The sequence below is a fragment of the Adelges cooleyi genome, unplaced genomic scaffold (genome assembly GCF_023614345.1).
Source record: "Adelges cooleyi isolate 19-005CV unplaced genomic scaffold, UGA_ACOO_1.1 ACOO_flye_CR_arks_rails_tigmint_CR_PRNA_574, whole genome shotgun sequence".
Lineage (NCBI taxonomy): Eukaryota > Metazoa > Arthropoda > Insecta > Hemiptera > Adelgidae > Adelges > Adelges cooleyi.
The window spans coordinates 2,925,958-2,952,037 of record NW_026096268.1 but is presented as its reverse complement, the minus strand read 5'-3'; the positions used below and the strand labels follow the sequence as shown (position 1 = coordinate 2,952,037).

Genomic DNA, 26,080 nt, shown 5'->3' with positions numbered 1-26,080 from the left:
ATAATTAATTATTTACAATATGGCGAAACGACGTTAATTCCAACGAGTGTGCTGTGTGACACATGCGATAGGTATACACCAAAGGTATTAACAATTGAAATGTGAAATGTAAAAGTTGTCGACCAACGTCATCGTCGGGTTAAGTTTGTTATTTACGATATTTATTCGTTTTTTTTTTTTTTAATCAAAATCGACGTGTTTGCAAGTGCTTATCTCGTTCACTCGTGACGTTTACACTCAAACAAACACTAATTCGGAGGGTCTGTTTTGGTTTGTGTGCGGTGACATATTGAAAAATAACGGAACGTCGTAGACCTAGGCATAACGGTACAATATGTCCCACGACGATTTATGCATTGCAATTCCTCTTGGGCAAATAGAGATTTAAAAAATCTATTTGTTTTTTTATACTAAAGCTCCACACTTAGGCTTTACCCTAAGTGTGGAGCTTAAGTAAAAAAAAAAATTATTGCACGACAGTGACACATTTATAAAAAAAATATAATATGACTGAATTAAAAAATATAATTCGTTAATTTTTATAGTACATTTCAAACTAGCTATTTTTATTAAAAATATACTCAAATAGTTACTCATATCAAAATAATTTCCAACAAATTATGTTAAATTAATTTTTTTTTTTCGAACAAATAGCCAATTAATTAAATATAAAAAATACATTTTTACGAATAATAGTACATAAATAATATTATAATTTTCCAATTTATTACTGTTTGAGTACAGAAATCGCGGACTAAAATAGTATTAGACCGAACTTCAACACACAGCGCAGTTTTTTGTGTAAGTCATGAAAAGAATAAAAGTTTACTGCATGATAACTCTAGTATTACAACAATTATTGATTTTTATATCGTTTTATTATTTATTTTGGAAATATTTCGGGAAGTAAATAGAGTATTACTGAAATTTCTATACATATAGGTAGGTATATACACCACATTTGCATAATAATAAAAAAATAATGATATGTACTTCAGGCTTAAACGTCATTTTGAGTATGCGCTCTTAGTAATCGCAAAAAAGTTGCTATAGAATTTATATAAAATAAATTCAATAAAAAACTTGTTGCTTTGCCAACTGCAAAGCCATATGTATAATAAATGACAATACAAGCGATTTCAATTTGAAGCCCGTCAAACACATAATGCATTCAAACCTTATACCTAACAAATAATCTATTTTCGAGGAAAAAACGATGTAGCCGAACATATTTTCAATAGATAAAAGAAAATTAATAATTTCTTCAACACAAACTAATAAAAATAATGTATTATTGAAAAAGGGTACAAATAAGTACAATGTAAAAACTGTTATAATATTAACTATTAAATTATTGAAATAACTTGTACGACATATATTTTAATTTTATATTAAGTAAATAAATAATATGTTTTTGTAAGAAACATAAAACATTATTAATGTCTAATCGTTCTGCATAGACAGTGTTATATTATGGATAAAATCAGTTTTATTCATCATCTCTATTTGATGAACTTAAAAAAATACCCATTTGAACCACATTTGTATTAATACCAGAATAATCCAGCTCTAAAATTGTGTAAGCAAATACGGTTTTTAATATACAAGAGCAATAGTTCTTCTCCCCTTTAATGTGTGTCTCTACTAGTAAATTTTTTTCGTCAGATGTATTAAAAACATCGACGCGAAAATTCTCAATATATTGAAAATGTCACAATACGTTTGTATATAATATATATCGTTGTAAAACCAATACCTTTTCCCGCAGCATCAAACCGAAAACTCAACTCCTGTCAATATTGTATTGTTGATTTTTCTGTCCCGTTTATTAACATTTATATGGGAATCGAGAGGAAAATGCCAACACATATATGTATAAAAAATAACAATTTACAATTGTAATGAAACAACCCCTCTGGCGAACCACGTTTAGTTGAAAAACCAACTATATGCAAGATAAGATCAAAGTATTGAAACAATTAATTGTATTAAAAAACTACAATCACTCAACGTTATGAATGGCAAATTAAAATTTTTTCTACTCGAAAAAAATGTAAAAACTTTTTATTTATATGTTGTAAGTTTTGTTACAATTTTGAAGGCGATTTTTAAAAACAGACGTGCAGTGAACATTTTAAGACCAGTTCTTGGTCTTCAGCAAAAAAATATATCTCTTCATAGGTTTTTGAAGGGAAAATTCGCGGTAGAGTAAGTCGACGTATTGGAAGAAAATATATCAATAATCTCTCATAATTTTACCAGGGAATATCGATTTATCCTTATTGCCATTTCTTCCCCTCGTTTTTTCCATTTCCGCCTTCCCTCCATCTTCCACCCGCCATCAATGAATTTCCTATTTCTCTATCTCTGAAGTTTCACTTCAAACGCGTGTGGCGACCAATCACAGTTTTTTAACCCCTGGCCATATTTAACGTTACGATAATATTATTTAAAAAAATAAGCAAAATTTAAGTTTTGAAATAGTATCATTCAAATCACGTAATCAGTATTTCGACCACTAGTAGGTCACTACACCATTAAAAATAATTCCAAGATTACTATTGTGGTTAGTTAAATAGTTTATTTTAAGCCGATTGTTCAGTGATAGTGTTTAAATTTATATAAATTTCCCAACAAGTGGGTCGTCGCTAAAAGTTGTTAATACGGATTAATTTCAAAGTAGGTGCAAAGTAGATGTTCAAGCATTAATGTAGTTTTCATCGACTTAATGTAATGGTCTAATAATATTACAATATTAATTGACCAGCTGTAAATCGCATATGTATAAACTACTATACTTCCCTCGAAAAACTCTTTTTTAAATAACCTATTAGTTTCTTTGTAATTACATTGTTACAATAATATCATGCAAATTGAACTTTGGATGGGAAATAATTAATATTCATTTACACCTGGACAACCGTTAATGTCATTATTTATTAGTGCTGTATACATTATAGACTCCAGTGGCGAACGACATCCGAAACCCATTATATGAAGCTTACCTACTTTTCAATTACAATTAATTTTTATTGTCATAATTTTTAAGTATTTTATTTTTGAATAACATGTTTACCTCGTTAATGAAATAATTTAAATTAGGTAAATATTTAACTATGACTTAAAGACATTTTTTTAAAAAAAATCCAGCGCAGTGGAAGAGTCGTGGTATAGCGGACACAGGCTGATATCATTGATTAGTAGGAATATTTATTATAATTGAAAGTGATAAAATCATTTTACGAATAAACACTTTAATATGCGAATTTGTAAGTAATAAAACACACATATAAGTAAGATTTATTATTATAAGACCCGAAGGGCTTTGTTGTACAATTGAGTGATATGTTCACAAAACGATAAATCACTAGATAAAATAATACCTGAGCCCTCCACATGATTGAGTTTAATTAAATTAACACCACCTATTTCATAACAAAAAGAGTCAAGAGTCAATACTAACCGAAATTCAATCTTAAAATTATTGTAAAAGGTCCGTAATATATGTATGCTTAGGGGCAATATTTCAATCTCGCGGAATACTAACTTTCCGAATATGAACCGAGGCAACGATTGTTAGTCTGCGTGGCTGGTAAACTTCATCATATTACTCGTGCATAGTGTATAGCTTATCTTTGAAGCGCACGCACATGTCAGCGATAATATTATAATTTTACCACAACAAATACCTCTCTGTATTTCAATATAACATTGAACAATACATAGAAATGCATAAGGATACTTTGAAAACGGATCCCAATATTCTTGATTATTTGCATTTCACTAATTGAAATAGACGTTCTTCTATTTCAACTTTATACGTTTTTTTTTTAAAAATCATATGTAGACTAATTTACAGCCACACGTGGAATGTAGACCGCAGAAAGACGTTTGACAAAATATACTAATTTAGTGTTTGGAGGATCTTTATCTCAACAGATGTATGCTAGACACATTTAAATGAAAAAAAAAATCTTTAATAGAATGACGTTTTATTGTAGGCTTGGTGCGTTTTAGAACGTTCTATTATAACTCTCAAATGGACTGTATTTACTTTGTACAAATAATTTTAGATATACACATTTCATGGATAAAATTCCATAGATCGTCTGGCCAAATCAATTTCAGCTTCGATGCGTAGTGAAGAAAATACTGGTTTACAACGCTGTTTGATGAGTTTTATTTAAAAATATAAATATAACTGTTAATACTTATGTCTGGATCCACGGAATCTCCTAAACCGCTGAACCAATTTCTTCGTGTAGCAAGTCTAATAAGATCAGAAATCGTACCTAATAGGTACTACATTGGTCCAAATATTTAAGCTCGCCACTCACTCTCTCTTCAATATCAAGAATTACCTATTTTCCAACTTAAAATTACGATGCGCTATAACTTTTTTTTAAAAATAGTCTTAAATTGAATTCCAAGTTTGAATAGAAGTTTCTTAAGAAAAAGTGTTTTCAATTAACGTTAACAAACCAAAAAACACAATTAACCCTTTCCCCTAGAAGGAGTGGAACGTTTTTCTTTATTTCACTTTTTCAAGCAAAGTTTTAGGGATTTAGGTCTGAAAATTAGACCAAAAGTAGATCTAGAAAGGGCGTATTACATATACAGTTTTCTTAAAAATCTGTAGTCAAACTTTTTTTTATTAAGGAAAACCCCAAAAATAGGGGGAAATTACACTTTGGCTATAATTTATCACTCTCGGTTAAATACTATCCAGAGATTTGTTTATATTAAAATACATATAATTGCTTGTAACGTAAATAAATATAAAAATATAATCAGAATTTTTTTTTAATCATAATTCGGATTAAATTATATTATCCAGATTAAACTCTCCGAGTAGCTATTTCGAACGGAAAATACACACAATAATTGAAATGGTTTAAATTAATTTAAAACTATTATATTGGTAGTCCCTTCGTCATTTTGGGTTAATTCATCATTTTGACGTTCTATTTAACTTGAAATATAATAATATTATACTCATCATTCGCTAGAATCTTTTATCGTTGGTCGGTTAAAAAAGTAAAAAAACAAATTAAATACTGACAATATTGTATGAAAGACAAATTATTGATATTTGATGTGATTTTTTCAAAATGGACAAGTTAAGCATTAAATATTTCACAGGTGTGTGCGACCATTATACCTATTGATTATGCACATTTTAAAATCTCCTCGAAATTTGTTTTGTGGAAAAAATATATTGCATTTTTTTTTTATTATCCGTCTCGGCGAAATGTCTTGGGAATTTCATAATCAAAAGGTTTACCGAGAACACAAGCTCAGTGCGTGTCAAAACTTATATACTTAAAAAATGCATTACTTAAAATCAAATAAGAAGACATTTTTTTAAAGCAAATTTCCGGTTTATTTTTACACGAAACACTGTGAAGTTTACAATTGCACAACTTCACGTGCTCTTTTATTTTGCACAATTCTAGGTAATAGTATGCAAACGTGTGACCTGAGTTTGTCGTTTTTTATCATTATTATTACTATTACTAAGTATTATTATACGCCATACCGGTACAAATGAACGCTTCGCGCGTTTGATATTAACTGCTGAATTAGGTATATACAATCACACCCACGTGGTAGTAGCAGTAGATCGGAAGAAACCATTGTGTTGCATTCTGCTTTCTATTAATTATCTTCCATCTCACTTGCTCTGACCCTGGAGACGTATTGCTTTGTCAACAGTTATATATATATATATATCCGTTAAATATCCGTCGCAAATTTCAAATTAATAGGTTCGATACAATGGAATTTGCAAAAGCCTATACAACTCCCATCTATTTCAGCGGTCGCTCGCTGTATATATGAACAATACAACAATAAACATATTTTCTTTTCTATGATAAATCGTCACCATTGTGGTTTATACTTTAGGCAGGTATTACATTGTTGAAGAGTTAATTATATTAAATCTATAAATATTGTCAGTGTTTTTAATAGGAGCGCATTAACTAAATTCGTTCCTTTAATTAAGGAACTATCCTTGGAACGATACCAATTCTTTTCTTAGAATATAATACATCAGAAATGTATTTTTTTTTTTTAGGAATAGAAATTAGATAATTATTTTCATTTACATTTGAAATGTATGACATTATTAAATTGGAAGTAATATTGATAAGTAGTTTTACGATTTTTCATTGTATTAAATCGATTCTAATATTTTGAATGAAAATTACTTAATAGCAAAATTTCAATTTGTAAGTATATAATTTATTCACTTTTTCAAGCCCCCCACACCAATGTTTATAAGAAGGCGCATTAAATAGGCAATTTAGCTACTCTTGTCTACACTTAAAAAATGTATAGATAGCATCTTGCAATACAATTTAAAGGGAAAGAGTGGGAAAAGTTCTATTTTTTTTAAAACAATGTGCGAATAAAAAAAAATGTGTATATTATCTGTAAAATAAAAGCTAAAAAAAATCACCTTCGAGTTACACCACATTAAGGATTGACCATTTCAGTATTTGTAAAATAAATAATTTAAATTCCACCAATCGAGTAACACACTTAGTTTTTAAAATGACGTTTACACAATAATATATATATTTATCGATTAACAATTTGGTACAATTTGTATTACATTTATTAATTAAAATTTCAACCAATAGCCAAAAAAAGCTTATTATAGTTAAATTAAAAATTAGCAATGTAAGAAAACTTAAATTCTTCTAGAAAAAGTATTTCAAAAAGTCTACAATTTTCTAATGTAATTGTGTAGTGAGTTGCAAAAAACTTTTAAATTAAAAATGTAAAACATTTTTTAGTTTTAATCCTTAATGTCTAATTGATTTTTAAGTGGCTTAAATAGCGTTTTTTTTGTAAAAATCCAGATTTTCAGATTCCCATTACTAATACTAGGTTATAGATTTTTTCTTTAGACAATATTCAACAATTATATAATTATGTATTAATAATTTTTTAACAATACAACAAAAAAACCACTCGGGTTTTGTAAATATAAATACATGTTTGTTTATACTAGTGTAGTATAAAACAAACAACATAACAAAATAAATATAAACATTTTTTGTTCAATTTCATGAGAATATTATAAATTTCAGGCTGTATCGTGGACGTAATTAAACTGATCGCCAAATTTATCACGAAATTTTCTTTGGTCCATACTATCCAAAATCTTGGCTACCTTTTTCACAGAAGATCTGTAAACATAATAGTCATAGTTATATAATTAATATAACCATTTAATGCAAACACACTTGAGAAGTATTAGTCAGCCTAGTGCAACTTTCGAAATTCTTTTTGTTGAAAGATTATCAACACAACAATAGGCGAAAAAAACAAATTTTTTTTACTTCAAGACATGAAACGGTGTAAACACCGCGGCGCAACTCCCAATTTTTAGAGATAAGACTACTTGGAGGTTAAAGTAGGAAATATAACCAATAAAATACTTTTATCCAAACAGTTTTTTTTTGTACAACAATTTCCCACATACTTTTTAAATATCTTTTTTTCCAATCGTGCCCGAGGAGTGTCCTGCTCTTTTTTCAAATCCGTCAGCTTAGGATACTTATGTACTTTCTTTTTACTACCCTTTTTTGGCATAGTTAAGTCAACGCCGGTTTCGCTCTAAAAAACATACTAGATTAAACCATCACTAGTTTTAAGTATATTATTCAAAACAAAATCTATTGCCAAACCTGTATGTCTCTGAGCAACTGGGGGTCTTGCCATTCGGGCACGTCAGTACTTTTCTCTTTTTCCAACGCCACTTCGTCTTCTGGATCAATCGGTCGACCCACTTCGTCTCTGGCCACAATGCGACCATGGAAAGGACACTGCGCAAAGTAAAAAAAAGTTAAGGCGAATTTATTTAATAATAAAAATATAATATTGTATAATCAGAGTTGGCAATAATAAAGGGGTTTTGTAATAAAAAAAAAGCACAACCCAGTTAAAGTTTTTAATGGTTTGCTTAAATCGAATACACATAAAACCCTTTTTTTTTTAGGGTAACTATCAAACATTTGTTGTGCTTTAGTGGATTTTTCTTGTTTATTTGCCAATTCTATTTTAGATCTTTAATTTGTGTACTTTAAAACGATCTTCTCTCGGACACAGTCTTCCGCTGGGCAACGGAGCCCGGCACTGTCTGTCAACTCTTTCGAATTTACCCGTGAACTCGATGACCCTTGTACGTAAGCTCGACGAACCTCCTGGTTGTACAATTCCATCGCCGTCGGTTTCCATTACGGAATTGGACGACCAGAAACTGTGACCATCCGGATTAGTCCTGGAAAAGCAACAACAACAAAATTTAGTAAATTCGCATGGAATATAATACAAATTTTTAGCAAACATCTCGAGACTGACGATAAAAGTAATTTAAATAAAAGTTTTATTTTTCAGTAAACTAACCAAAAGAGTAATGTTGTTTCAATAAGATGAATCGCGGCCTAACCTAATCTTTCCTAACTTGACTTGTCGATGATAAAAAAAACCTGTTCTGAGTCTATAGCAGTATGCTGCGACTAAAGATATTTTTGTCATAGGAGAGTGTGATAGAATTTTGAAGATTATATCACTACAGATTGAAACTCTTGGCCAAAAATCGGTTCGAGTTTAAGTGTTCTTCCCACTAAATAGACTAAAGTAAGTACAGCCGATCTAATAAAACTCGAGTTTAAGCAAAATTTTTCAGTCATATATTAGCATGGTTAAAAGAAATCAAAATGTATGTTCTTATATTTGTTTCCAAATCGTACAACGCGGTTGTTTGGCCATTATCTTAACGAATACATGACTCGAAAGAACATCTTCCTTCTAAAGATCCAAACATGAGCTTTAGCGTAAAATGATATACATAAAAAAATTTAAAAACGAGACTTTTAACTTTATTTTGACATGCGCGAATTTCGATTAAGTTAGAGACTATGTTTTATAACAATTAATTTTACAAAATTCCAAAGGTTATAACTTTGACCAAAATTTTTTTATTAAAAATCGTCAATGTCGAGTTCTTGAAAAGCCTCACATTTTTAATAGATATACTTTTTTTAACACAAACTACTCATTTTTTCAGAAAAGTACATCTCCTGTGTCGTGTTTAACGCACAAAAGTCATTTGACGCCCTCTTTGAGGTCTTAACTCATCACTAAACAAATTTCCATATTTTAATGCATATACATAAATTATATAATATTGAACACCATCCATAGTCAATATTATTATACATTTTTTTAATGTACTTTTCAAATAACTACAAGATAGGTTAGAACTTAACCTTTTTCGATTCCTTTTTTTCAATCGTTATTTTTAATATTAATAAAAAAACAATTTTTAACACATTGACCTTCATAAATAAGAAAACAATATATTGAATAACAATAGATCGTGTTTCTTTTTTTTCTATACTGAAACGTGAATTTAAAATAGAAAATTTAAATAATTTATTTGGTTTCTCGGTCTAATAACCGATCAATGCTTGCGTTTTCAACATTCTTCTTAACAGAATAACCTTAACATATATTCTAAATATAAACCTGTTTACTCTCGAGTCCACCTAGACTTACGTATATCTACTTAAACATATTGTTTATCTTTAGAACACTATGTGGGCTAATTGTAAGTACCATATTTATTATGGGCAGTATACTTATCTTTGCTTGAGTTAATAATCTCGCAGTTTTTCTTTGAACACATTAAGAATTCTAGTTTTTTGCTGATGAAGTGTATCGTTAAAAAAACTCTCAAACTAATGAGTGTTCATAATAGGATTATTCATATCTTAATCCATGATAAAATGTTTGTTGTTAAATTGAAGCGAACGAATAGTGTGTAGAAAACCGTTCAGACTAGAGAATAATCGTTAGAAATTAAGTCTTATAGAAATAAATTAACTAAAGTCATTGCGAATACATAATTACTAATTACTTATAAGTTATAACGGTTAATAAACATTATACAAAGCGTATTATCAAATATCATTGACGTCGTCAATAATTTTTGCAAACGCAATAATACAAACACTATATGAAGAATAAATAATACAGTAAAAACGGATACAACTTTCAATAAAACTCTAAGTACCCATTAAATCAAATGATTCGTATAACGCAAAAAAGCGTGTAAGCACGTTCGTATTTATGATTTTTCTTCTATAATAAAACTTAATGCATGGTTTATGTATCTACTTTTAACTGGCAATAATATACTTTATATTTTTAAAGACTATAGAGAATCCTTTAATGGGTTCGAAAAAATGGAAAACATTTTCAGACCCTATAACCGAAACAAAAAACGTAACTAGTTTCTTTACGCGAAACTCAAAATTCGATTCTGAATTTAATACCCGCTAAAATTACCAATTTTAGAATTATAATAATTATATTTGACTTATGTCTCCTGTAGTCCATATCGAGTGTATATTTTTTGAGCTGAATAGTCTAAACAGAATTGTTATTAGACAGGTAAACATCGACTAAACGAGCGCCACAATAACGGTATCTGATTCAATAGTCAGTCAAATAACAAAAAATTGAATAACAAAACATAATCGACTAGTTGCTACTTTTTTGATTTTTCCCATTTCGGCCAGTTAAGCAGCGGCCTTTGCTGCTTTTTTTGCTAGCCAAATAAGTGAGTTATAAATAATAAAAAAACGATAATACCAGCACGTGGATTATTGGAAATACTACATTCTCATAACACCACGTTTGTATTACGTTAACGTTCAACAAGACATAATCGTGTGTACACATATTTATTATACTTGTGAATATCCATTTGTCGGCCTTCAACCGACACGTTAACGATCTTGCGTACAAGAAAGAAAACAGACCTACAATAATGTATGTAAATGTACAACGGTTGGTTCAACTAAAAACAGACGACCGTAAAATATAAAAAACAACGCAAAATCCCTGATGAGAATCGGTAGCCTCGAAACGCGCCAATAGTAAATTTAAGTACGTCCGTTGGGTTTTACTGGCCAATAGTAAAATAAATGTGCACTTCACGGGTTATGCAAATTGAAATGCTGACATATAGCCTGTAGTATTACTGTGTCTCAACATGAGTGTTCATTAAAAAAAAAACTATCGAGAATCATTTGGTAATAACTAGATTTTTTCTGAAAAAAATCCGACCCATTTAAGTTAGATGGATATGCATTAGTCTTGTAAAACCAATATTTTTAGATAAATATCGAACATTTATTGGTTTTTTTTTTTGCCAAGTCTGCCAAGAATAACTAGACAGGTATTATAGAAAAGACGCGTTAAAGGCTAATGATCATTCGTCGAAAACAAATATAAAAGGAGTGAACATAATAACGTCGAAAATGGTTTGTAAAATTAAGTGACCGAGCTAGGTCGAAACTAGAACTACTTGCTCTTGGCCACTGGGCAAACACACTTAAAATTGACTAAAAATCAAACGAAACTCAATCACGCTTACGGTAACAACCGAGGAACCGGAACGTCATCATCTTCCCAGTGATAAAGGTCGACGTCAAAAGGTAAAGTAGGCACTGCCATAGTGTGTTTTTTCTGCTCGCCTGTTGATTCCGGAGGTCGGACGGCTGTTTCTTCTGTGAACTGATCCTGCGGTACAATTAAGTCATCCAAATTAGTCAACATTAAAATCGTTACCAATACTTACAATGTCACTTACGGTACCACAGCTGTTGGAAATTCGCTGCGCCAACAGTTCATCCGCTGAGCAGGCGGGTGGCAGTACTTCTTCCATGTCCGAATCATCGTCAGAGTCGTTTTCTTCCTCGTAATAAGTTATCCTGTTCTCTCGGTCCATTAAATGCGATAAGTACTGCTTTAACTCAATGATCTTTCTCAGCAAACCATCCTCACCTATACACAAAGAATATACTACTCCTTCTCGTATCAGTACAAAACGGGCTCAGAAGGGTGTTCGGTTTGGGATTATAGTTGATTGACTAACTAAATTCGTGTGAAACCCTATTTTTTTCAACAGAAGATCGCACCGTCCAATAAAAGAAATCTCCTGTTTTCGAATGTCAAACTAACAACTCCCGTGCACGTTAAACTACACTTAAAACAACCTTAGAGTTTGAGTTTAGTGATGAAGGGAGTAGAAACGATATGAGATAGAAAGAGGCTAGGGAGGTGATGTGACAAAAAAATATAATTTAAAGTGATTGGGCAATTAAATACATATTGGTGAAGCCAGCAATGGAAGTGAGTGTTGGGTATTGTTTAAGGAGATGGTAGGAAAATGAAAATAGTTGAGATGGAAGTTCATTTAGGAATGAGCGTATAAGTGATGATTTGTGAGTTGCGTCCAAAGGCCGAATAGATAGAGATGATTATATAAGCATGTTGAAACAGTAGAATTGATGTGACAAACGAGTAGAAGTAAAAATATCTTGAATAACAAATGGGAAATAAATGATATGTATAGAGTAGATAGAAAAGCGTGGAAATACGCAGACTCCTACTTAAGTCTAACTATTTATGATCCAACAAACAAACGGCTTTCATACAAAATAGCTCTACTCACTGTTGGTCATCTTGGCCACATCCTGCAGCCATTGTTTGACTTTGGGCAAGTACTTGCCGGTTATAAGTTTGGTCTGCTCGTCGGCGGTTTCTACAATGGCCCGGTTGTCTTCAGTTTTTTTCACTCTAGTTCGAAAGCCTGGTTTCAGCAAAACCGTGACCGAGTGTCCTGGATCAATAATGCCGGTTTCCCTAAAAGCTACTCTTTCATCGGACACATTGACTGCAACACTGTCGTGTACGACAGGAAGAGAAGAGCGACCATCCCCGCTGTCGTTTTCCACTTCGGGTATGGAAAATTCTTCGGGAGTGGGAATCAATAGCTCAAGACAACTTTCTAGACTCGTGGCTGACACCATGATTTCGGGTTTAAGTTCTGAAAACAAGTGGTACATAGAAAAACAATATTTACCACCTCACATTTAAAATATCTTACCCTTCAATTCGTTTCGAATTTTTCGAAGTTTCTTTTCGTTCACGTGCTTTTGTCGACGTTCTCTGTCTTCGACCCGCCTGGCTTCGTCCAACGACCTCACGGTCATCGATTGAAAATCAATCTAAAAAACAAACGTCATGGAAAAAAGTGAGGGATGTCAAACGCAGCCATAGTGTCCGGGGACGCCCTACCTTTTTATATTTATTTAAATAACTAAAAGCGAAATCGAATTCGTCTACAAAGTCAGCTCCAAAATTGTCTTTCCACTCCTTAATGCACCTGACGGCCGCCATTTCCAATTCTCGGGCAAATTTTTTAGGCGGTGGCAACGGTTTGGTCATGTCAGTGTTGACGGTAAGCTTTAGAAAAACGGATAAATCGTCGACAACTAATTTTCTGAAATGTTCGTATTTCCTAAACCAATTTTTAATTATTATAAATCAAATCTGCCTTTCTACAAACTATTTGCAGTTTTTTGCTTAGGAGTTAAGTCCCACACATTAAACACACCAAACTGTTACGCAAATTTGAATATCGATAAAAAAAAATTTACTATAATTTTTAAACATAATAGTTGCGGAGATCGAATCAAGGTTGAAAATAATGAGGCTTGATAACCTTATGTATAAACTATACATAAAGATTATTAAAATATTTTACTGAGATTTAAAATACTTACTTGAAAAGACAATCACAAATACGAAGAGCACCAAGTCGAACCTCTGAATGCTTTTCTTTTAGCTGATGTAACACTAACACATGAACTCTCTCTACATACTCAGGCGATTTTCTAAAAAAATTGAAGTGTAGGTGTAAGTAAAAAAGGGCGTTTAGTTTCAACAGTAAATGAAAATAAAATAAACTGATAAAAACAATGTAAAAGATATTTCTGGCTATTAAAACATAATATTCCCGTTTAAGAAACCATTTAAACTAGACTTAATTAATTATTTCCTTGAGGTACTGCCAAAATCTGATTTCTATCTTATATCTTAAACAATGTTTCTTTTAAAATTCTTTATTGATTTTAGATAGTTAACAATGAATTGCATTATAGGCTTGTTGCGTGTAGAGTTTTTAAAGTATATTTTAAAAGAGATGTCACACCAACGTCTAATTTACCTTGTATTACTTAAATTCTGATGGCGTTTTATAATCAGCATTCAACAACCACCACATAAAAAATAATGAATGCAACGAAACGTCTGCGCGAAAAAGAGCAATTACCTACTCCAATAAATGTATTCAAATATGATTCAATAGATCAAATCAATTGTTGTAAATGATCTACCATAAAAATTGTTGTAGATTGACTGATTGATCTAATAGGTACGGTGTAAATGTAAATTATACATATTTTATGTCTTGTGCCCACATTCCTGGTAAAAATAATTTTACTCAAAACTCAATTCTCTTTATCATATTTATGTTTTTTTTTTACCCATCGCTATAATGCATGTTTACTTTTTGTTCGCTTCATTCGAGGAAAAAGTCGAATGATATTCGAATACCTACCAATTAGGGCGCGATTGTAAACAAAATTGGGTGTATACCATTAATATAATATCTGATCGAATGAATGCCAAAATAGGAAGCGAGCAATTACGTCCGAGGCCAAAACAATGTCGACGTTTCCCAAGCATGATTCGACACTCGACTACAATACAAATTAACAAAAAAAAATAACAATATTGGCTTATAATAAACAAAATATAAATATTTTGTTTTAACTTATTTTTCAAGTGTCAGGTGCTAGGTATCTATTTTGTGATTTTGAAACAACTACAACTAATAATATTCTATTTCGGATAGAATGGGGGGAAAAAATAACAGAATGATTTTAATAAGGCATAATTAGGCATACTAGGTAAACCACATAAATCTGTGTTTGCATATCATACAATTATTCATCTAATGTCAACTGACCGCAATTAAGAAAACAAAATTAACGCCAATATGCCAATAATAATTGTATCTAAAAAACATATTTTAAATACATATTAGGTATCTAAGTTTACTCTATTAGCAACACTCAATCGATCATGATTCATGACCAACTTCATTGAAACATGTAATACAAATAATAGTTTTTGGAGATGCCACCTTGGCATTTTCCAATCGCATAAAGTATATTGTAGTATTTAGTCGAAACTCGAGATTTATACATGGAAAACTAAATATTTTGTCATTTGGGCAACTGTTTTCCCTAAACAATCGTGATAAATAATTTCCGAGGAAAACAAAATTATAAACCAATCAGTATGTATCTACAGATTGATAGATGCCTACACTAATAATTATTGTGTAAATTCTGTTTAGGCGTTTGTCAGCACGTATATAACGCTCGAAGGTAAATATCTACCGTTTACTGAACACAATGGTCAATACGTACAACACGTGATATTTTATATAAATCATATTATTATTATGCCATTAATTCCTATTTAAGTAGACACGATTAGGTCGGTAACTACCTTATACGTCCAGGTAAACGTTTTGCCACTAGTTACCTAGTCAATAAAATGTGGTGTTGTAGATGTGCTATAGATCTTTTTTTAATGAGTTTCCTACCACACAATAATAGTAACCCGAGAAAATGTTTCCCATTGTTGTTCAGAGTTGGCATTATCTTGGATTTTTTTAATACCCGATCCAGTAAGTTTTAGATAATCAGAACTCCAAATGATGGGTTTCATGAGGTTTTTCGGTTCAGTGAAAACTCGACATTTATTCACAAATGTGGGTTTTAATAGGTACCTCAAAAAAACCATTTCTATAATGGCCTTAAAAAAACCGAGTCATTGCCAACTGTGGTATGCATAAAAACCAGTAAAACTCATAGAATTGGATAAATACCAAGCTTTTGTTGAACTTAACCCTTTGAAGCATGGTGGTATAAGTAATATACCAATTTTTCAAAAAATTGCTTACTCTTGCACGGTGGTATACATTTATTACCACCTTCATAATCATGTTCAGAGAACAAAAATGCTGTGCTTCAGCATTTATAAATCCCTGCTGGAGTTTTTTTGCCTACCCCGGTTTCTTTAATAATCGATTTCAAAAAAAATTATGAAAAACAATTGTCACCTTAAGAACACTTGTATACTCAATCGAGGTTTAACCCAAGGACTAATTAGTTACTAACATGTGTACTATACATGTAATAGAGATGTCTACACACTTTATAGATGGAACAAACATTCGCATTTATGTGTTTATTAACCAATACAAAAATTGACGTTATTACCCAGAAATTATTAATTCAATATTTCCCCTAAAAACTACTTGTATTCTGAGAACTAATAATAAAGGTAATAAAGGTTGGATTAATAGTTTTAATGACAGTTCAATTTATTTAACAAGAGAATCACTCGTTTCATTTACAGAGAAGAGGGGAACCTAATCAGTAATACCCAAATACCTAAATTGTAAATCATAAATAATAATATACATTTTTATAACATCAGTTCAAAAGTGTGTTCTTTGGCCAGTGTACAATCAAAATAACCAAATTCTAAATTCCAATTTTAACCCTCCGGTGGGCACGCTTTTTTTGTTATCATAAGAAAACAATGGGAAAACAGCACTCAGCGCTGCCACGCGCCTACCGAAAGGTTAAAGTACATAAGTATTCAAACTTCAAAGTTCTGGATTTTATCAACAGTAAACATAAACAATTATACATTTGTTGTCCTTTTGGCGTACATGGTTTATTTAGCAAGATTTAAAAAAAATAATCAGTTAACACGTTTAGATAAAACAAAAACCCAATAAAACCAATATTTTTAGGCCAATACTAAATAATTGCTAGCTTACACAAAAACACCAGAAAAAAAATACCTACTTGACGCCGTAGTTAGGTAGGTATAAATCCCAATCATTGAAACGTCCCATAATATAATGGGAAAATAACGTATAAAATACAATTTTTTCCATTTTGTCTTGTATTTTAGGTAAAATTATTTGGGTAAAACATATTGCTATCACACAGAATTGGAGTACGGCATAGCTAAAAATGTGTGAGAGTAAAACCTACATATTATAATACATACCTAAATCATTACCTACTCTAATGGGTTTTTTCGTTTAGAAGGTAAATCGATGAGAGTACAAAATAATAAACCATATACAAATTTTACATAAAATTACAATATAATTTCAAATAGAGAATAATGTATATTTATTATGCATACAATGTATTTAAAAAAAAATCCAATGATTTATATAAGTATACCTAAAAATACCTTTGCTAAAATAATTTAACTATACTCGTACTCACACAATAGTATTGGACAAGCATTTATATATATATTTTTTTTTTTTATAAATTTACGAATTTTTAGGCTTGAAAAAATCATTAGTTATGTAACAGTATTCAATATAAACAAATTAAATAAACAAATATTTTAGGCAGTGAACCTAATTAAAAATTGTATTAAATATTGCTTTCACTTTTATTATAAATTTAAATTGATATGTATTTGTAAATTAAGCTTATGCATTAGAGCGAATCATTTTAGTTAAATTGTTAATTGCGAATGAATAATAGACGTACAATAAAATTAAAAATTAATTGTCCCACCGTTAAAAAAAGTAATATAATAATAAAAAATGGTATATAAAAAATAAATTGATAATAAAAAACCATCATGCTTCACCCTGTCTTGCAGTTTTCCTGTCGCCAAAAATAATTCCATTGTTACGAAAATACAATAAAAATAAAATAATTTTTATACTAATTTGAATATGATTTTCAACTACAGGAAAGTTTTGACAATTTCATACACGTAGCGTAAATATTCAACTGTTTCCATTTATTATTAAAATTTTCTAGGTTCATTTTGTGAAAAAAACATTTTTTATTAAATTGAAATGCTTTTATGTTCATAATAGAATAAAACTGTGTAGTCATAAAATGCTAAAATATTAGATTTAAATACAGTACATTGTTTAAATAAGTATAACTATAACCTTATATATGGGTATAAATTGTATTAACCTTGTTAAAATCTAGTTACCATACATGAAAGGACTAGACTGTTGCCATAACAATATTATTTATAAAGTTTACAGCTTTCCTATGTACAAAAACCATAATGGGACTCACTAAACTAAACTATCAGTTTGATTATAAATTTTCAAGACTTGTAAAAAAAGCTGGGCTAAATTTAGATTATTTGTCATATAATGAAAATAGTTTAGTTTAGTATGTAAATAATATGTTTAATAATCATAGTTAAAACATATTTGTGCTAAGTTGGAAGATTAAATTTTAATACAAATTTTGTAGTTTTTTTGTTGTGCAACACAATACAAGATTATACCTAAAAAGTAAAAACTAAAAGCCAAAATAAAATTATTTAAAAAAAAAAGTCATAAAAGAAATATAAGAGGGAGGGGGAATTATTTTATTTAATGAAACATATATTTGCTAATTTTATATAATACTTCAATTGCTAATATATTTTTAATATATAAATCACAATGCACACACACATAATTATTGAACTAAGTAATATATTTGTATATATATATATTGAAGCATATAAATATGTGTATTATTATAATTTATAAATATATTATATAACAATAGTATAGCTTAACACTGTATCCTTACGTCTAATCGATTGTCGAAACATAATTGAAAACATTAAAAAATTATTAAATATCTGGTAACCTAATGTTTTTAATCTATAAGTAGCCTAATGCCATTGGAACTAATAGTTAAAAATGTTAACTTATAAATATTTACTGGCCTATAAAAAAAGTTATACATAACAGATAGTATAAAATGAAAAATTCACAAAAAAAAAAATATATATATTATACAATGCGATAAATTTTAATTTTTGGCACCTACCTAATTAAATTTAAAATAATAGTAAATACCTTATAAGTTTTTTACCTAAGCAAATCTCTATTTAAAATATCAACACGACAAATGATTTTATGTAAATCACAAGTGATTTGTGTTTACCATTGTAGAAATTAAATAAAGTATCATTTATAAATTACGAGCAACCTGATATTCACTGTGAATTTCAATCAATCAATAGAATGTTATGTCATAAAATTACAAAATTAAATGCATACTTCTCGTTGGAGTTCAACTAAAAAAAATCACATCAATAACTCGTAAGGTTATTTTCTATAAAACTCGAAGCAATACTTTTTATTACATTAAATAGAGCATTGCTTTAAGGTAACAGTTTTATTGGGTAATTCCACAGCCACCAATTAAAAGAATACTTTTTCCTTAACATCAAATGACTATTATTAACTTACAAGAACATATTTTGTAAAGGAATAATTTTGAACTTAACTTCGATAAGAGTGTAATTGGACAGCAGATTTTTAAAAACCTCATAATAAAAAGCCTACAAAAAATGGAATTTTAATTACTCAAAGACACTTGAAAGCTAGCCCAGAGAATCGTGGAAAGTTTCAAACAAACATCTAATAAACAATGTACAGCAAGTTTATCTATCGATCAAATACATGTGACACAAGATCGTTCCTTATAGTGTTACAAAATTCTTTAAAGAATCACATTTCAACGTAATCGGTGATCAGCGAAAATTGATTTCAACTTTTTACTAGATTTTCCAGAAATCCATTTAAAAGTGAATAATACAATTTGTACTCAAACCCATCCAAGATTCAACAAGTACAAATACATAACTTGTGTATTAGATAAAGGTATTATTAACATTTACATCGCTTAAAAGAATTACAAATTAATCGTTACCAGCTTTCAGTCTTAAACGAGCAAAATCCTCAAATATTATGTCTTCGTCATGAGATGGTATGGGGCCATCTTCATCCAATTCAATCAAATTATCTACACGAACACCGTTATCATCAACTTTTGCATCTGGACTGGCAACATTATTTGTCGTTGTAGGAATTTCTTCTTCGGGTTTAGGGTGCATCAATATGAAAGGAAGTTCGGCAGTCAACTCTCCGCCTAATGCACCCAAACAAAGTTTTACTTTAACTTTATACTGGACAATAATGCCCAGATTTTCTTTTTGTGATGGATTACTGACAATTGTTGACGAGGCGAGATTCGTATCCTCATGCTTCAATTGACCGTCTAATGCCAAGCCACGTTTATCTTTATTATTATGTAGAGTAGGTTTAACGGTATATACTTTGGATAATGTGAATCCGGGACCGACCGGACAACCGTCTTCACTCTCCATTTCAGCCACTGTGCATTTATATTGAGCAGTCGAAAATAAACATATATCAGCAAATTGTCTAACAAAAACTTTAACCTTTTTAACTGTTCTATTCGAATTGTTAGCAATGTGCACATTCACCGAAATACTTTCACCGTGGTAGTAAAGTTCTTTATCTAAAGATGCCTCTAAATATAATTTATTAGGACTCATAACAAATTCTTTATACACTTCAACTGATGGTTGTACTTCCTCTTTCTTTGGGGCATACATAATTTTCCTGATTGCCAATCTAATTGAATTTCTTTTATGGGGTTTATCATCAGCAGTTTCACCAACAAATGCTTTAAACTCATAATCTACTCCACATGGTTTTCCTGTATCGCCAGCAGCTGGCTGAAGTGTAACAGATGCTGGACAATGAGGTGGCAGTTCAAAATAAAATGGTATTGCATTGGGCCCAAGTTTCTTGATTAAACGTTCTTGTAACCTAGTCGGTGTACGAATATTTCCCACAGGATATATTTGTTCAGAAGCTATGTAGAGATCTTTACGAAAAGTAAGTCCAAGTACATCTAAATCTTCACGACCATAACGAAAAGCGGCCAAAACATGGCCAAAAACTTTTCTACCCTTCACATATTCTGGGTCGACTAGTACTACACCGTCAATCGGATCAACGTTGGTAATGTGATCAACAAAGTCTCTTTTACCGAGATAAACAGTTATTTTACCATTCGGAGAACTCTTCTTAAATACTCGGGTTGGTTGCCTAAAAGCACCACGGGTCGCAGATTCGGATTCCCCATTATTTTTCTCCATTTTTAATAATTCTTTACAAACATACAAAGAAACGTATACTCTCAATACATAGTTACACGACGGCTGCTAAACAGGGTGACAACCATGGTGTTCGGATGGTGTGGTATGGCAACAAAATTAACTTTTTAAAAAACGGCTTTATTAATTTTAAAACCAACGAACGTTTTGCGTCCGTCTTAGGTAGGTAGGCAGTAGATAGTAATGATATATTGAGAGTAGGTATGTATTTATTGACTTACTTGCAAATATTTTCGATTTCGTTGAGTTCAGCGTTGGATCGATTAAAAAAGTCTTGGCCGTTGTTGGTTAACGATTCGACGAGATCGGCTGCTCGGTTGACCGTATCGTAGTCCAACACCATTATTATCGTTGCTCGATTTTCAAAGTAGGATTAGGTATTGTAGTATAAAAATGTATTTTATTTTAATTTGTATATTGACAAAAAAATGTTAACAGGCACTTTGGATAGAGAGATACGGCGGAATCTTTTGCAGTAGCTTCTTTTGTGTGTTTTTTGGGAGGGTTTATTTCTGCTTTTCGGTGCACAGTGTTATTGCAGTAGTTCTCGGTTGTACTCGTCCTGGCCGTGACTCAAGTCCCAAGTAATGACAAACGTAATGCGCACAGACCGTTTCACCACAACGGCGACGGCGATATCGTCGTACTTGTGGCGACAACAGCGGCGGCGGCAGCGAGCAAACGCGTCATCGGACGACGGGTATCCACAACGATGAATCAAATCAATCGTGTCGTCATCCGCGGGCTCGTATACTACTAACGCGACTGTCGACTGCTAAAATGTATATTACAATTAATAATTGTAATAAACTATTTATTATATTATACTCGTATTGTAATGTTTTTATTATTTTACACTTCCCTAATAGATTAGATAGTAAGAAAAAAAAGTACACATTCGCGTACGGACACGGCGGATATTGCGCAAATAATATAGTAAATATTTAATAAATATATATATATATATTATAATATATTTATATATTATGCACTGTTTTACATATTACTATATACATGTACTGACTCGCGTAATCTATATCTATACTCTTCTAATTAATATACGCGGACCGCGGTATACCGTATACACCAGCTTATATACCAGATTCTATAATATGTGTATGCAAATATATATATATATATATATATATATATATATATATATATATATATGTATATATACGTATACGTATACAAAACGACGGTCACGTGACCTAAAAATGTTGAGTCTTGGAAGAAACACTGCGATTTAATTGTAAATAATCACAAGCCATGGATGAGAAAAACGAAACACCCAAAATGCCCGCCTGCACAATGTTTGAACGCAACGATATGCCTATTCTAATTTTCTGTGAAGTTTTCCAAGAGAAAACTACGAAAATAATAAAAAATATATTTTGATTTGAACGACAAAACATAGCAAAGTCGTACTTTGCAACAAGCAGTTAAAAGCTAGTGGTTTGGAACTCTTCAACAAGAAGTTATTTAATAGGTAGATTTCGTCGTAAAATAAGCAAGCCAATTTTAGGCTAGTTTAAGTAATCTCAAAACTGAAATAATATGGTAATCGTACTATGATTACTTCTATTGTTTCCATAATATTTTATTTTGAATATTTCATATGAAAACTAAAATTCTAATTTCTGTAAGTTATATACTATAATATATAGTTGATACCATTTTAAATAGATGGAATAATTATTAAAAATATATTGCTTTGATCAATTATGACTTTTTTTTATATTAAGTGTTAGTAATCGATTTTACCATAACTGTCATACTCCATATTATCTAATAATTCATATACAATATGAATAAAATAGTTTAGCCAACTTCGAATTTTCTACTAAAACTTCATTTATTAATATTTATACAATCAAACATAGGTTTTAAATTATAAAAAAAAAATGTATTAATTATTACAATTTATTTACATGAATTTAAATTTTAAAACTGTTTTGTAAGTGAATAAATATAAGTTTTAATGGCAGGAATCAGATTTCCAAACTTATAATTTATTTGAAAACGGTCTTATCTTATCATTCTGTTGGGACAAAGCTTAGTTTCCCGCGTTATTTCCGTTTTCTCGTGTACTGTCTCTGTAAGAATTATTTATTTTTGTCAAACTTTAATCGTTAAATGTTAATTATTATTTTGTTATTACAATTAAACTTAATACAATAAATACTATTTAAACATACAGTTTATATTGATAGCGTTAATCCATCAAATTTTGTATTTTATACATAAGATATCACTATACTATTTATTTGTTGAAATTTAATCTAAGGTAAGATTTTCTATTTTGTAAAACCATGTTTCACATCAAATACTTGGCCGTGTATGTAGTATTTTTTTACTAAAACTATCTCCTAGTTCTCTAACCGATAAACTAATATTTTAAATCATCGAAAATTTGCAACAAAAAAAAAAACATTCCAACGCACCCATCGTTTTACAGTAACAATTCAAACTAATACATATCTTATCATGTGGTAACTTTTGTACGTTTAAAATATTGTCACCATTGACCATTCTGTTTGTTTTTAAGCAATATTTTTAGTGATTTTATTGCACAAAGAAAGTCAAAATAACATTATGCACTCGCTGTTACGTTTTATTTTTTTCAATGCTGTTTTGTCAGAGAGGGAGAAATGAATTTTTTCTGATTTTTTGTTTAGTTATCTTTCATAAGAAAAGTAGCTTATTTGCGAGATGACACATGAGCTGTTTAACTGTACATTAAACCGTGACATTGATTTGTAATAGGAATTTATCCATACAATTTTTTTACTGTGTGTTATCATCAATTTCAGGAAATAGTCTTTTCAACGTGAAAAAAAAAAATGTGTTGGTTAAAATCTAACTCAATTGACCCTTACTCGATATTTTTTTGTCCAAACACCATTAAGACACGTTTATCAAATACAAAGATAATACTTATGTAGAAAGTTGTTATGATATTATGTCAATTAATTTGATTTATTATTTTATAATGTATAATTAATAACTTACAGATTTCAAAATGTGGGGCACCGGTGCAACGCAAGATGAAGGTGGTTTCAACACCACAATAAATACGCAAAGTCCGGCCACCGGATCTGGAGGAGAGTCGAAGCAAATGAGTGTTATTCCTGTAGCTATTCGTCAATTATTAGAAAACAATGATGAAAACAAGAACGTCCATGTTGTAGTTATTGGTATTATTAAACAAGTTAGTAAAGATAGTTTTAATAAATTAATTTTGTTTATTATGTATTACGTATGCATTTTTTTTCTTATTAGGTGGAAACGCAAACACTGAAAAATATGTTTACAATTGAAGACTGTACCGGCCGTTTGTTGTGCATCCAATGGGGCGACGAAAACGAATTAGCTAGGTATCCAAAATTGATTGAAAACACATATTTTAAAGTAGTTGGCAATAAAAGAATACAAAACGATAAAGTTACATTACTTTGTCACTGCGTACGTCCTTTGGACAGTCTCAACGAACTTACATTTCATTTGTTGAGCATCATTGCTTTGCCTTTACAAAATGAAGAACTTAATATGACTCAGGTATTATTAAAAAATAATAATATAAATAAATATGTTTATTTATGTATTATATGTATTTAATTACAGATGAACAATCCTGTTGGAAATATAAACAACAAAGAATTAAATTTCTCAATAAATGGAGATAATACTGGTGATGCCTTTGGATCGTCTAGTAACAGTTTGTCTTTGAACCCGAAACAGCTGAAGATATATACAGTACTAAAACAGTGTCCAGATGAAGCCGGTTATACGTCATCTGACATACAAAAGATACTTCCTGAAAAAATAGCTTTGCCTGAGATTGAAAAAATTTTAGCGTTTTTCATCGAGGAAGGTCATATTTTCTCTACCATTGATGAAAATCATTATAAAGTCACTGATTTTGGCAATTGAACCTCATTATTATTATCTATCCTAATTAAGTTTTTAAATGTCGCTGATTTATTTCTATCTATTTATTAATTATAATAAGCATTCATCAAGTTAATAAATAAAAAAAAATATGTTTTCCAATTTTTAATGACACTTAATACTTAATGACTGAATAATAAAATAAGTAAAATTTGGTGTTATTTTACACGCGGGAAAAAACGATTGTAAAAAACTTTAAAGCAACCACAGTACAGTTACAACCGGATCGGCAGTTGGCAGTAAAAGTGTGGTGACGATTTTGTATTTTTATTAAAAATCATTGCTAGCAGTTATTAGTTAAACTAATGAACAAGACATATCATAAGACTTTAAAAGTAGACCACTATTGTAAAAACACTTTTATAATATTTATATTTTATAAACAGCTATGGCGAAAGGAAAAATCAGTACAATGCTAACGTATTAAGGTTTGGTTGCATATAGCATTGGTAAACTTAACTACAAATAAATAGCAGTTAAAATTCATAAAAAAAATTTGTTTTACTTTTACAGCAATTTTAAGGTACAATAATTTTAAAACAAAAATGTTTATAGATCAGAAATTGTGTCTACATAATATCATTTTAATTAGTCTCGAATTATCAATATTTATTTTAAATACATAAAAAATATTAGGACAATTTTGTTTTTTTTTATTGTATTACACAAAATTCAATTTTTATTGTAAAAAAAAAAGTTAATTAAAAATACTTTTAAGTTATACCTTTTGAACAATATAAGCGTTCATTCCAGGAAAAATACTGAAATAGTTGAGTTAAAACATGAAACATAATGATTTTATTTAAATTGATATTCAGTTTTATAGTAATATGACAAGTCTGAAAAATACCATATAATATATTATGAGTGTAGGTTGCGATGGAATATTCCTGTAACAAAAAATCAAATTTTTACACCGTATTTATTGAACATTTATGTATTAATTAGACAGATTAGTTATGCGTTTGTCATCGTGTTTTTAATATTACTACCACATGAAAAATCCGATAAATTATATATAATACATATTTTAATTGATCAAATGAAAACGCTTTATATTATACTGTATACACCCAAGCTAGCAAATAGGTATTATTTACTGATTTTTAAGGTTTTTTTTCGCAAAATT

General features: G+C 30.1%; 3 protein-coding genes across 4 annotated transcripts; 1 reads left to right on the top strand and 2 right to left on the bottom strand.

Annotated features, from left to right (window-relative positions):
• Positions 1-6,738: 6,738 nt before the first annotated feature.
• On the bottom strand, positions 6,739-22,072 carry LOC126842697 (UV-stimulated scaffold protein A-like). 2 transcript variants are annotated; one of them, XM_050579790.1, is made up of 11 exons: positions 21,222-22,072; positions 13,653-13,763; positions 13,165-13,387; positions 12,974-13,094; positions 12,539-12,913; positions 11,663-11,868; positions 11,459-11,604; positions 8,095-8,293; positions 7,701-7,838; positions 7,496-7,629; positions 6,739-7,199 (listed from the first exon to the last, which is right to left on the bottom strand). In XM_050579790.1, the coding sequence occupies exons 1-11, from the start codon at positions 21,341-21,343 to the stop codon at positions 7,097-7,099; spliced, it is 1,878 nt and encodes a 625-aa protein (XP_050435747.1). In that variant the 5' UTR covers positions 21,344-22,072; the 3' UTR covers positions 6,739-7,096. The 2 variants fall into 2 exon arrangements, with proteins under 2 accessions (XP_050435747.1, XP_050435748.1); XM_050579791.1 differs by having other exon boundaries at positions 6,740-7,199; positions 11,675-11,868; positions 21,222-22,070.
• LOC126842698 (arrestin red cell) lies at positions 18,961-21,227 on the bottom strand. Its single transcript, XM_050579793.1, has one exon. The coding sequence runs from the start codon at positions 20,980-20,982 to the stop codon at positions 19,714-19,716; it is 1,269 nt and encodes a 422-aa protein (XP_050435750.1). The 5' UTR covers positions 20,983-21,227; the 3' UTR covers positions 18,961-19,713.
• Positions 22,073-23,074: 1,002 nt separating the features above from the next.
• Positions 23,075-25,060, top strand: LOC126843041 (replication protein A 32 kDa subunit-B). Its single transcript, XM_050580341.1, has 4 exons — positions 23,075-23,287; positions 24,015-24,211; positions 24,283-24,558; positions 24,625-25,060. The coding sequence occupies exons 2-4, from the start codon at positions 24,023-24,025 to the stop codon at positions 24,931-24,933; spliced, it is 774 nt and encodes a 257-aa protein (XP_050436298.1). The 5' UTR covers positions 23,075-23,287; positions 24,015-24,022; the 3' UTR covers positions 24,934-25,060.
• The last annotated feature ends 1,020 nt before the right edge of the window (positions 25,061-26,080 follow it).

What these genes read in the sequence shown, in the direction of transcription:
- LOC126842698 (XM_050579793.1), bottom strand. Translation starts at nt 20,982, where the DNA reads ATGGAGAAAAATAATGGGGAATCCGAATCTGCGACCCGTGGTGCTTTT.
- LOC126842697 (XM_050579790.1), bottom strand. Translation starts at nt 21,343, where the DNA reads ATGGTGTTGGACTACGATACGGTCAACCGAGCAGCCGATCTCGTCGAA. An exon ending in ATTTGTGATTGTCTTTTCAA is followed by an intron (nt 13,388 to 13,652) that starts GTAAGTATTTTA and finishes AAATTGGTTTAG; the next exon opens with GAAATACGAACATTTCAGAA. An exon ending in GTGGTACCGTAAGTGACATT is followed by an intron (nt 11,605 to 11,662) that starts GTAAGTATTGGT and finishes ATTGTACCGCAG; the next exon opens with GATCAGTTCACAGAAGAAAC.
- LOC126843041 (XM_050580341.1), top strand. Translation starts at nt 24,023, where the DNA reads ATGTGGGGCACCGGTGCAACGCAAGATGAAGGTGGTTTCAACACCACA. An exon ending in TTATTGGTATTATTAAACAA is followed by an intron (nt 24,212 to 24,282) that starts GTTAGTAAAGAT and finishes TTTTCTTATTAG; the next exon opens with GTGGAAACGCAAACACTGAA. An exon ending in AAGAACTTAATATGACTCAG is followed by an intron (nt 24,559 to 24,624) that starts GTATTATTAAAA and finishes ATTTAATTACAG; the next exon opens with ATGAACAATCCTGTTGGAAA.